Source organism: Phascolarctos cinereus, unplaced genomic scaffold (genome assembly GCF_003287225.1).
Source record: "Phascolarctos cinereus isolate Bilbo 61053 unplaced genomic scaffold, phaCin_HiC Scaffold_5;HRSCAF=322, whole genome shotgun sequence".
Taxonomy (NCBI): domain Eukaryota; kingdom Metazoa; phylum Chordata; class Mammalia; order Diprotodontia; family Phascolarctidae; genus Phascolarctos; species Phascolarctos cinereus.
Window position 1 is genome coordinate 401,411,929 of NW_027555958.1, and position 13,545 is coordinate 401,425,473.

The following is a 13,545-nucleotide window of genomic DNA, read 5'->3' on the forward strand; positions in this document are numbered from 1 at the left end:
CTAATTAAGATAAATCAGTTACTGAGGTGGCCTTTACTGGCATCTATCCATCTGGCAAAGTATCATCTAATATTTTCTATTGTATTTACATACAATATATGCCTATATGTGCACATATATGTATATACATATATCACAGATATATCATCAGATACATGAGGGCACATATACACACGTGTATATGTGTGTGTGTGTGTGTGTGTGTGTATATGTTCATGATTCAGATTTAACATTCTTAGTAACAGAACAAGTCCAACCTATCAAGCAATTTTATTCTTTCAAAGAAAAGTGGTAGTTTCTATGATTTAAAATTATCTGAATTCATAACAATGAGGCTAATGTTAAATAAGACCACATTACTTAATCAGAGAATGCATAAAACAATCTGCTTTCTGATGCAGAAGAATTAAACAATACTCACCTGAAACATCAAAAAAGGTTTCCGCCCGACCAATCCCTGCAGTGCTAGTAGCTTCACATTCATAGTAACCTTCATCTGACAAAGTCACTTGTTCAATGTCCCAATTCACACTTGCTGATTCTCTGAAAAAAAAAATAAAGAAAAACTTCCCAGTAACTATCAAAACAAGGTAGAAAAAAAACAATATGAAACTACATAATAATAACTTTATATCTCTTAACTTCTGAGCAACATTTAGACAGTAAAGCTTTTTATCATGAGAACACTGTCAAGATAACAGATTGTAGAGAGGTGCTAAATATTATTTTAAACTGTACTTTTCGACCTCTGGGATTATGTTTACTATATGAGGTATATAACAACAAACCTCTATCAGAATGATAAGATGATAAAACTGGGAAAGGTGTCCATCAAATTATTCCTTCCCTCTTCTTGCCACTATTCTCCTCAATTAACTTTGAGAACACTCTCATGCAGTCTAGATCTATTCAATCATTCACATTACAGGGCTGAAAACTCAAAGCCTACTTCAAATCTAGAAAATATTCCCTTTGTTACAAGAAAGGTCAACATATTTGAATAAGTCAACCAAGGTTTAGTTGGTGTTAAAACCACTGGGCTTCCCTCAATAAATAAAATTGTTTAGTTTTGTTTTAGAGATGGTCTTCAGAAATGAGAGAAGCAAACGTAAGCACCCTTAATCCATATTCCATTATCTGCTGCCTCTCGTAGCATATCAAATACACAAGAAATATGAAACTTCATATCCCTAATGGCCAGGAAACCTTGAATAAATTTCATATGAGCAAACTATAGGGAGCATGGTATGATAGAGAAAGACTACTGGATTTGAAGTTGTCAAAAGACTTGAGTTCAAATCCTATCTCTGACACTTACTAATTAGGTCGCCTTGGGCAGGTCACCCATGCTCTCTGGACCTTAGCTTCCTCAACTGTAGAATAAAAGAACTGGACAAAATTCAAACTAAAGTCCCTTCCATCTCTAAATCAGTGATCCTGATCCTGAGTCTTACTACTGTGTGACATCAAGGGTCCCCTCCATTGTCACAGAGGAAGACCCAATCCCAGGGTATTTATAAACAAGGTTCTGTTGTGATCCCTAGAATTTCCATTAACTAAACCTGCCTCTCTTTAGCTTCTCTCACGCAAAGAGTTTATTAAAACACTCAACCAGAACCCATCAATTCTCAATGACTCAGAATTATACAAATGAGGAATTAAATACTTACGGCTTTATTCCCAGGGATGTTTTGGAATTAATGAGTCAATATCTGTACACAAAGTGCCTCTGTCAAAAGATGTTATTTAAATTTGAAGAATCCTTATCATTTAACTACATCAGTCAGTTACATAGTGTGAGCATTTGACTTTATTAGTCTTGTATGGTACTAGATCATTAAATATGAAATTAAGTAAATAACCAAGTCATACTATGTGAAAAAACACTGACAAATTATGAAGCTTATTCATCAAAGCAGGGAAAATTTTATGGAAAGGTTAATAAATGTCCCTGCCATTGCTTTTCACTTAAACACAGCCCCTCATAAAAGAGAACTGTATAATCTAAGATGGCCAACTATTTACGATGGTTTATAGAAGCTATTTATTCTATATTCAATTAAAAATGTTAAACTTACATAAGGCATTATTCTTCAGGTTTCTTCTAAAATATACTCTGTTTTACAGTAGGAAGGCGGAGGTGAAATCCTTTCCCTATCTTACCCTAAATCTCTCCTCTTCCCTATCTCTACCAGTTTTTAAATGCTTGCCCAATTTTTCCTAATTAAATTCCTTATTTTGGTTCATGTTTCCCCCATCCAAAAACGTGTTCCTCACTTGAAATCAATGACATGGATCATTGCCTACAAGTACATTTTGCCTTATTGCTTCAGGGTAAGAAATGCTACATTTTGGAGAGGATGCAATCAAGAAAATCTGGGGCCATACAAGGTGAGCCCTTTTTACTATTGTGTAATTTTTTTAAAGCAAGTCTAACATACTTTATAGGTATCAAATATCGATGGACAATGATCTATTTTCACAAAGAAGAAGTTCTAGTCCATGCCTTGTGATATTTTTATATGAAATAACCACATGTGCTCCTCCTGTGTGTCCTGATTTCATTCCAGTAATATCACCTAATGAAAGAATAACTATGATTATACTGAAACAGGGCACTAAAACAGAACTTATGGCTTTACCATACCTTCCCTTGGGGGAAAATTGCAGTAGAATAATGATGCAATTTAATTCAGATTTTCTTAATGACATATAGCTATATATTTAATAATTTTTACGTACTTCAAGTACTGGTTCACTCCTAGCGTCACCCCATTTCTGACAAAACGCAAAGTAAAAGGCAGAAGACTCTCTACAGAACAAGGAATATAGCCTGGCTGAAGGTAATATCCTGGGGTTTTCTTGGGCATTGTAACTTTGGGAACATCTGGAAGAAGAAGAAAAAAAGACCCATTATATGTGAAAAGATCATCCTAATTGTGGCTGCTTACTGACATTCACAAATGTAATTGTGAAATGATTACAGGAAATTGCTGATAATGCAATTACTGACTTTCTTGAAACGTGCCATTAAAAATGTTTCCTTAAAGAGTCTAAACCTATAAATTTTGCAAACATCTCCATGGGGCCATTTATATATGTCTACTCTTAGAGACTGCAAATATGGCACAGTGAAAATCTCAGAACATTACATATGAAAAAGCTTTAAGAGTTGCCCTACTTTCACGGATATTAAATACTTACTAAACTCATAGCTAGTTGAATTGTATATTTCAGTTATTGTCCTACATAGCATCACAGCTAGAGAAGCTGATAATTCTGAACAGAACAATAATTAGCAATTTGGTGCCCAGGATAGATGATATATCCAGGGCAAGTAGTACCTCTAGGACAAATAAAACAAAATAACCCCTCTAATCAAATTTGTAATTCATTAAGTGAAAATAATTTAAAAGTAATAAAGATAAAATAAGTAGAAAGACAAATTAACTGCTATAGTAGTTCACAGATGGGTGTTATAAAATACAATGCATTCCAACTAATATCATCTTATTTCCTGATGCTCCAACGATCATAGATTGAGAGCTGTAAGGTACCTTAGAGGCTATCAGATCCAACCCTCTCAATTCACAGATGAAGAAACTGTGTCAAAGAGGAGGTAAATCACTTGCTCAGGGCCACACAGCTAGTAATATTGAGACAGGATCTCCTGACTCAAGTCTTACACTCTATCCACTATGTAACTTAACTGGTCTCAGATCAATTTCAGCTCATTATTCTTCCTAACAAAGTGGTGAGCAGCTCAGTTTGAGTTGTTTCTATGCTGCTAAAGGAGTGCATGTGTTGTCAAAAAGTAAATGTAAAACATGTAAATATTGCACAATATTTAAAAATCATCACTTTAAATTGTGTGATTTCTAAATTTCTATGCCCTGGGACATAGCTCTGGTTTGTCAGGTACTGGTTATGAATCTGCTTCTGTATTTCTGTCAATTATGTTGCTATTAAAAAAAAAACCCCAAAGGTTAATCATTAAGATTTAAAGTTATGTTTAGATTGATTTAGGGACAATTCTGCATTCACATAAGCAAAAACTGCTTACGTGTAGATAAATTGGTAACATAAGCTGGTTTTACCATACAATTCATAATTCTGTGAACTTTGTCCCCCCAGTAACCAAAAGTCCATAGTCATTCTTGAGCTTCTCTGTTAGTTCAACAAAATGTTCAATTGTTAATTGAACAAATATTAATTAAACAAAACATAGCTAAGATCTGGAATTATATATTTTAGTCTGAAATACACATAATAAAACTGAATAATTTAGGCTAAAGCATATTATTTGGGATTAGTTTGATTATTTAAATCCATCAAATTACTCAATAAATGTCACAGGAGACTTGACTGCATTGAGTGGATTCTGTTTAAGCATTCAACAGAGGCCATGGGAGATTTTATTTTGTAGATAAGGTGACAGAAATAATTAACCCAAGTGACTAACATATTAGTACTAGAAATCAATTTGTATGCATAGCAACTAATTCCTAGCCCACTAATGCTCTGTAAAGCAACTTTACTGCATTAATTTATTGACAAACAGATATTCAGAATCCTTAAAAATGACTTACCTGGAACAATACTAGAGAATGACACACTTGAAACTCTTTGGAAAAGATAATCATCCTTATCGTAGCCTGTTACTTTAAGGAAAAAAGCTTCATTTGGTGGAATGAAGTCAGAAACGTTCCATATGCCATAAGGTTTTCGATCTGGGTAAAACTTAACAGGAATAGTTGTAAGAGGATCTCCAGAGATACTCAGAAGTTCAAGACGATCCACTCTGGCGGGAACAGCTATTCCAGAGGTATTCAAAAGTACGTACGTAGGTACACCTACAAGAAGAAACATTTATTTGGGAAAGCACTTATTCTCTACTTCTGTTTTGACATAAAGCTTTGGCTTTTGCTGTGAAAGAAGGAAAAGAGGGAGGGAACAAGCCTTTATAAAGTGCTTATTCTGTGCCAGGCACTGTGCTAAGCAATTCACAAAAATCTTGTCATTTGATCCTCACAACCACTCTGGGAGGTAGGTGCTGCTATTACTCCCATTTTTCAGTTAAAGAGATTGAAGTAGACAAGGGCGAAGTGACTTGCTAAGGGTCAGGCATGTAGCCAGGTCACATTTGAACCCAGGTCTTCTTGACTGTAAATACAATACTCTATCCACTGTGAGATACACATACACACATATGCACACACATACACACACACACCTATGATGCATGCATATATACATGGACATATATACACATATGCATATCTAAATGTATATTTATATGTATGATAAAAGTGATATATCATATGCATTATGTTTATATTTACTTACATATGTGTATATATAATAAAAACTATATATGTATATTACATACATATATGCCATATTCCCATGTATACATATGCTTACGTGTATATACATACTTATATAACATATAAAGAGTTTGAAAATAATATATAGAGTTTACACTTCCAACTACTTCTTAAAGATAAGCATCATCATTTTGCATAAAAGACAATATATCCTTAATCAGAAAAACTGTTTAGAAAATCTAGTATAATCATTTTTGGTGGGGGCAATGTGGGTTAAGTGACCTGCCCAGGGTCACATAGCTAGTAAGTGTTACGTGTCTGACGCCGCATTTGAACTCAGGTCCTCCTGAATCCAGGGCTGGTGCTCTATTCACTGCGCCACCTAGCTGCCCCCAGTATAACCATTTTTGATAAAACTTTAAAAAACTGTTGTATTTTAAAAAAATAAAACACAAATATAATACTTTATCATAGAGGTGTCTACATGGACATTTTGGAAGATTTATGATTTTTATTCAACCTGCCATGGTCACAATGAAAACAGCATAATGGCATGAGAAACATCCTTAATTTTGTGCTCTACTTCTGAGCAGTATAAACATAGTCTTAATTTTTGTGGATATATAAAAAGGTAGAATAAGTTCCCCTCTCTGAACACAAATAGCACTGGTATACAATTTTTTTTATATGAGCTAAAAATGTGCCATTAGCTAACAAATCCATACTACATTAAGATGAACATAGCTTTCAGGAATGAGGAGGTGACAGTGCCCTGGTCTGACTACATCTGTATTATTTTGATTGATTATGGTTACTGAATTTTAGGAAGGATATTTAATAAGTAGAAAGGCCTTACTATCTGAGGATAGGCTGAAAGAACTGTGTAGCTTTAGTTTGAAGAAGTGAAAACTTAAAAGGGAAGACATGATGCTGAGATTACTTCTGATATTAAAATTCTGTGATTCTGTCATTTCAGTTACTCATATATATGCTATTCCAATGAGAATAAAACTATTTACATACAAAATAATTATATGGTCAGACTATGTAGATCAAGAAAGTAATCATTTGGAGAGGAAATGTGCAAGATATTTTGTATGGTATTCATATTTTTTTCATATTATTAAGAGCTGGCAATGACTTCAAGTTCTTCTAATTCTATCTCTTCATGTAATAAAAGTACACAATAATATGGAAATCAGTACAATAACCAAGAAACACTTTCAATTTACATTTCTATGTCAATACAAGGAGCAAACATACAAACCTTGTACTGGTCTGCTAACTGTTTTTTTGAAGTCTAGTGTTGGTTTTTTTGAAAAGCCAGCTCGGAAATCAATAGTACTTAGGCCAGTAATTCGAACTGAGTGTCTTCCATTGCTAGATGTCTGAAAAAAAAACATTGAAAGACAGACCATATCAACAAGTACTACTAATTATTTACAAAATATTAAAGCAATGACTATGGCTTTGAAAACAGGAAATATTCCATTATAACAAGCACCAAAAGATTAATATTTTTAACTGTATACTTTATACTTAACCTCAAAACTATATATCAACAAGTACTAGGATTCTTAGGCTTTTCCATGTGATCTGCACTGGAAATACCATTCTGTACTTTGAAAGTTTTTTGAAGAACAACTATCACAAGAAAAATTCCACGTGTGTATGCACATAAATATATATAGTACGGAATGGAATATTTTGTCCTGGGTGAATTTTAAAATTCTTTTTTTAATTTTTAGACAGTTGGGGCTAAGTGACTTGCCCAGGGCCACACAGCTAGTAAGTATCAAGCATTTGGTCTGAGGCTGCATTTGAACTCAGGTCCTCCTGACTTCAGGGCCAGTGCTCTATCCACTGTGCCATCTAGCTGCCCCGTGAATGAATTATTATTCCTTAATTCACTGGCCACTTTTACCTTCTTTTTATGTGTTATCTTTTCCCCTTCCAGATTGATTGTTTTTAAACTAGATAAACTAGGCCATTCTTTGCCTCATTTCTTACCCAGCCTTAATCACTGAATGGACATTGCATCAGACACACTGAGACCTGGGAAAGACCTTAGCTTAAAAAGGACAAGGTCTCCCACTGCATCAAGGGCCATCTCTAGTGGTCCTGATCTATATCTTGCCACTAGACCCCAATGGCTCCAGAGGAGAGAGTGAGGCTGGTGACTTTGCAAAGCCCTCCCTCACTTAAATCCAATTCACTTGCAGATCATGACATCACCTTTCTGATGTCATGATCCCCTTTGAGAACAAAGGAAAAACAAGAAGAAGAAGAAATGATGCAATAAAAATGGAACATAAAAAGGGCAGGAAGCAGTCTTCACTTTCACCAAGTGTTCACTTTTAAAGTTTAATTCAGGTAAGTTTACCAGGCACTGATATCACACACACACACACACACACACACACACAACCACCCCTATTGTGCTTAGTAAACTTACATACATACATATACATACATATTTATACATGTGTATGTATATGTGGGTATTTTTATACATACACATATACATACATATTTCCCCTTCCCAGTGCCTGGCATATCTACCTGAATTAGACTTTAAAAAGTGAACACCTGGTAAAAGTGAAGACTGCTTCCTGCCCTTATGTTCTACCATTTCTATAATTCAGGGAAAAATAATTCCTGCTGTACTTTTGACACTGTTGACCATCCCTGACCTTGCAATTCTTTTCACCCTTGCATTATGTAACAATGCACTATCCTAATTCACCTTCTACCCTATGACTTTTTTGTACCGTTTTCTTCCTCCTCTTGACCTCCAGCTGTAAGCCTAACAATAAGGATCCACAAGCAAGGTTCCATTTTTGATTCTCCATTCTTCTTTAGTCTTTCTCTTTAAGACAGTTTGTCCATTCACTTGGTTTCAACTTTTTCCCCTTTTGCTGAATTCAATTCAAGGAACATTTATTAAGCACTCATGCCATTCAAACTACTGTGCTAGGCAACGGGAACACAAAGACAAAAATGAAACAATCCCTGCCCTCAAAGAGCTTACATTCTACTGAAGACTGCCAAATGCATACCTCCATTTCTGTTTTCTCGCTGGAGCTCCCATCATCTTCTGCATACTTTCACTTGGATCTTTCATTAGTATTTCAAACTAAACATAACCTAAATGAAATTCATTATCTCCCTCCCACACCTCCCTCCACAAAAAAAAGAAAACTAACCTCCCTCCTACTTTGTTATCTCATACAGATTATTGTAGGAACCTTTCAGTTCCTACATTCTAGGATTATCTACCAAAATATATATGATATCAACCTGCATATAATAATTTTTCAGGTATTTGTAACCATCTACCAGAATTTCTCCCGTGTTTGCATACAGATTCAAGGAATATATTACGTATCTTATAACTGAACTTTTATAACAATGAATCTAATTTTTAAAATAGACACTTAATTTTTTTTACACACATCTATTATAAAAGTGTGTATTTTAAAAATAAACACCTATATAATCTACAGAATCTCCTATGGGTAAATTTTAAGTGAAAATGTATTTCATAACATATTTTTATATACTAAGTTTTTATAAATAATTTATAACTTTATAAACAATGTTATAAACTAGTTATTTCTTTGTCTCTATCCTTTTATTCCATCTCCTTCTCAGTTACTCCTATTGATTACTATTTTCAGAAATGAGTCTGAGGAGAAATAGGAGAAAGAGCTCCCATTTTACTGGCCAAAAAAAGAGACAGGAAATAGCATTTTACAATGTTCTCCCACAGACTTTAAGACTTTCAGATTCTCAGGGGCAGCTAGGTGGCACAGTGGATAGAGCACTGGCCCTGAAGTCAGGAGTACCTGAGTTCAAATCCAGCCTCAGACCAAACACTTGACACACTTGCTAGCTGTGTGACCCTGGGCAAATCACTTAACCCCAATTGCCAAAAAAAAAAAAGAAAAAGAATTTCAGATTCTCTATTATGTTTGACCATTTGATCAGTCTATAGAAATATAAGTTTAGAAACCATACCTATAGTTTCATTCGTATAAGAAAAACCCTGATTGAGAAACTATTATTCAAGTCAGCACTGTCTCTGCAAGTTATAATGATATTTGTTGAGAGATAGATTATGTGATTTACCCAACGTCACTGAGTTGACATGTCTCAACAGCAGGACTTAAACTCAGTTTTCCCTGACTCCAAAGCCAGTTTTCTATCTACTTTTCCATGGTACCTCTCTTCCAGGTAAATACATAAGAAAATTTGATTCAATTTGACAAATATTTATTAAATACCTGCTACTATTTGAAAAGTATATCTCAACATCTGTTGTGCTAAGTTAAATCTTGCTGTCAAACTTTATATAAACAACGGTAAGTACTTTGGATTAAGGCCAGAGAATTAAATGGAAATTCACGTTGGTTTGTAATTAGGATTTTTTTTACTCTTGACTTCTTTTAGTTTTGGTGAGACTAAACTGCTATGTCAGTATAAAAATATCATTATATATCAACATTAATGTGAAAAGATGAGAGGGAAAAAATAACCCTTAAGGTAACGTATTAGACACCCATACTTTTTTTTTCTTTCTTCACTGAGGAATCATACATCTAGTTATCACCAGCATGTGAAGTTACATGGAACTGCCTTATACTAAAAAATATCTTCATTAAATAGGCAAATAAATTGACACAGTAGATAAAGAATGGAAAGACATTTCTGTAAAGTGATAAAATGCAAATGAAATATTTTAGTAGGTCATTAGATCCTCATCCAGCATAGAGACAAGATCTAATTTAATAATAACAAAATGAATAGCCATACTATAAATAGGAATCTTTACCACCCCACAAAGAGAGGCAGATTTTTAAAAAAAGTGCTCCTGGGTCAATATGTTTCCTTTCTCATACATAATTAAACGGAGGTATGCTCACCATGCGATCCTGTTTCCTTTCCAGGCAGCAAGGTAGCACAGTGGAGATAGCACTAGGCCGGGAGTCAGAAAAATCTGAGTATAAATGTGGCCTAACATACTTAACTAGGTCCCGCTCTACCTGCCTTAGTTTCTTCATCTGTAAAATGGGAATCATAATACCACCTAACTCACAAGACTGTTTGAGGATTAAGTGAAATAATATCTGCAAAGCATCTAGCATAGTCCCTGGCACACAGAAGTTACTTAATAAATGCTTATTCCCTTCTCTATTTCCTTCTCTTCTCAATGAGGGGTAGACAGACATGGAAGTAGCTATTGTGGGAGGAAGAAACAGAAGAGGAAAGGGAAAAAGGGGGAAATATGTGATTTGTGGTGCCAAGTTTTCTTCATGCTATTAATCACATAAAATATTCTATCTAGAAATATTACAGGTAGGAATTAAGATTTCCAGGTTAGTCCATAAAATCTTTTTTACTAGTAATACAAATTAAATAAATCTATTATTTATAATGGTACAATTACTACTATTTTTCTGAGAATTGGCCTGAGAACTTAAACACAATTTACAACATTTTTGCCATTAGAAAATCCATTCTGAGTTTCAATCAACTCACAAATGAAATGTCAGTATGCTACGTATTTGTAAATTAGAGATTTCCTATATAGTTACCTAAGTGGTAACCTATATAATGAAAACCATGGATCTGATTAGACCATCTAGCCCTTTACCAAATACTATTTTAAAGTCATGCAGCTATCTTTTACAGATCAGCTCAACCTTTCAACATTACGACAAGCAAGTTAGTTACATGAAAATGACCTCTAGATATTTCCGTTTGTTCCCTTTTCCATTCAAAAAGTCTTAGTATAAAATAATTATCAAAGATGCCAAAAAGCACAAAAATATTCAATGAACTGTCAAGCTGCTATCAAGGGCAATTTGCCTGGCAAACATCCCGTGGGTAAGCCAAAAGACAAAGGTTTATGTTACAAAAGATTTATTTAACAACAGTGAGAAATTGAGAACTTTCCCAAATGTTTGAAAACATATTTTTCTCTCCTGTTGTTAAATATTAAACAGATCATATCAAAATAAAATTGAAGATCAAACATATTCTTGAGCTGAGGATAGGTAGATGGTGCAAGTGTGCTAAATCCAACCCCAAATTATTACCTGTGTGACCTTTGACAAATCACTTAACTTTTGCTTTAGTTTCTCATCTGTAAAAGAGGGATAATAACAGCACCAACCTCCCAGGGTTGTTGTGAGGAACAAATGAGATAATATTTGTAAATTTAAAATTTAAAGTGCTATACAAAATGCTAGTTGTTATTGTTAATATTATTGTTATTATTTTTGGAATGCCCTTCTGAATTATTTTATTTATAAATTTATTTTGATCTTAAAAATTAGCGATATGTATGCAAAAAAAATACTCTTCATATTATATGTAAAATGTTTTAAAATGCTGGGGGAATTAAGGAACATTCAATAATAAAACAACAATTTCATTTATTTAAATTACAATACAAAAGATTTGGAATACATATGTATACATACGCATTCAAAAACCTTTGTCTGCTAAAAATCTCTTCAAGTGACAATTTTTAAACACAACTATTTTACCAATCTATAATTCAAATGCTCAATGCATACAATCTTTAGCTTTAACAATAAATGCTTTTTACCATGTGCACGCATAATTTCTCATGTTCTAGTGAAAGTTATGGCTTAAGCTTGCAGTCAGAGCACACGGTAGTTATCCATTTATAACAAGTCACCTTGAATTGCCAGGGCCCAAAGTAAATATGAAACCCCAGCTGGCTAGAATTATCATTATGAAGGCTCTATGAGCCAAAAGTTCTATTCAAATTTCTCTATAACTCTTTGAATTTTCTCCACTTTATTAGGTAGAGTTTTGTATTTTATTGTCTTGCCTCCTTTTCATCTTTCTTTCTTAGAATTCCATTTTTCAAAGGAGGGATAGATAAAATATAATCAGATTAAGAGAAATCATAACTGTGAGGTGAATAACAGAAGAATAACATATGGAAGACATATGGTTATTCTAAGTGTCTATGTAGTATCATTTAAAGAATGTCAAAAGGCATCACCTTATGCCAGATTCAGAGAACTTGGAAACACACATGATGCTTCCATCTCCTTTAAGTGGGAGCAATAAAGAAACTTGTTAAAACACAATGTCATATGAAGGTTCAGAGGTAGAAAAGCGAGTTACACACTAACCCATTATCATTCATTAACACAGAATGAACTAGCTACTAAGTGTGTGATCTAGTGTGCTTTATCTATCTGAGCCTAATTTTTCTTTCATGTGAAACAGAGTAACTGGATTATTAAGATCTTTGTTTTTCTAACATACTAAGGTTTTGTGGTTCTAAGAATTCATTTGACAGGACTCTAAGGAAAAAGGCACAGGGCAAGGTAAATTTTGAAAAGAGGACAGGATAAGGAAATATAAAGTCCATGGGGATGCCAAAGAGGAGGGTCCGTAGATAACCAGTGATAACACAAAACAATACCATACCAGGCATAGAGGTTAGCAATGGCAGCCGGAGTGGTGGTGATGGAGAGGTGAGGGGGTAGAAAGAGGGGGATTCAAGAAGGAATGTGGAGTTTGAGGGAATACTGACGTCCAAAACCAAACTTTACCTAATTGATATTTTTCCCAGGTTCAACACTGATTATATATTTTATGATCCTTGAAGATCCTAAGAATACTTTCGATTTTAAAATATTCAAGCACTTTAAGAATTTTTCTGAATGTTACTTATTACATAATAGGAGTAAACAGATATTTTTTTCTATATTTTGGGTAATTAAAGTAGGTTTAGCTGGCTTTATTGCAGCTATCTGGATAAATACATGTCTTTAACAATTCTCTCATATGAATAATGCATTTTTTTTTGTAAATTCTTTCCATTTCATAAGATGGTTATTTAACCTTAAAGAGTACATATGAATTTGTGGGGAGGGAATGTTGCCCATGAGCAATAAAAGAAAAAAACACATGCTCTCCCTGGTTCCTAGTTCTATATGGCATTTATACATGTAATCTGAGTATGCCTGTGCCTATATAAGAACTTATGAACATGATGCCATTTGTGTTAGAATGTAAGCTTACATTAAAGTCAGGGATTATTTTTGCTTTTTCTTTGTATTCACATCTCTTAGTATATTGACCAGAATATAGTGAATACTTAATAAATGTTGACTGAACCCAGTTAAATTTGGAGAGTTTGACAACGAATTGTGGGAGGACCACAGCA

At 34.0% G+C, this 13,545-nt stretch overlaps 1 protein-coding gene across 1 annotated transcript in view; it reads right to left on the reverse strand.

Annotated features, from left to right (window-relative positions):
* Positions 1-13,545, reverse strand: part of HMCN1 (hemicentin 1) — a 495,504-nt gene that overhangs the window by 289,214 nt on the left and 192,745 nt on the right. The window contains 4 exon segments of the mRNA XM_020984406.2: positions 422-543; positions 2,743-2,887; positions 4,590-4,853; positions 6,595-6,715. Of these exon segments, the coding sequence (XP_020840065.1) occupies positions 422-543; positions 2,743-2,887; positions 4,590-4,853; positions 6,595-6,715 (652 nt within the window).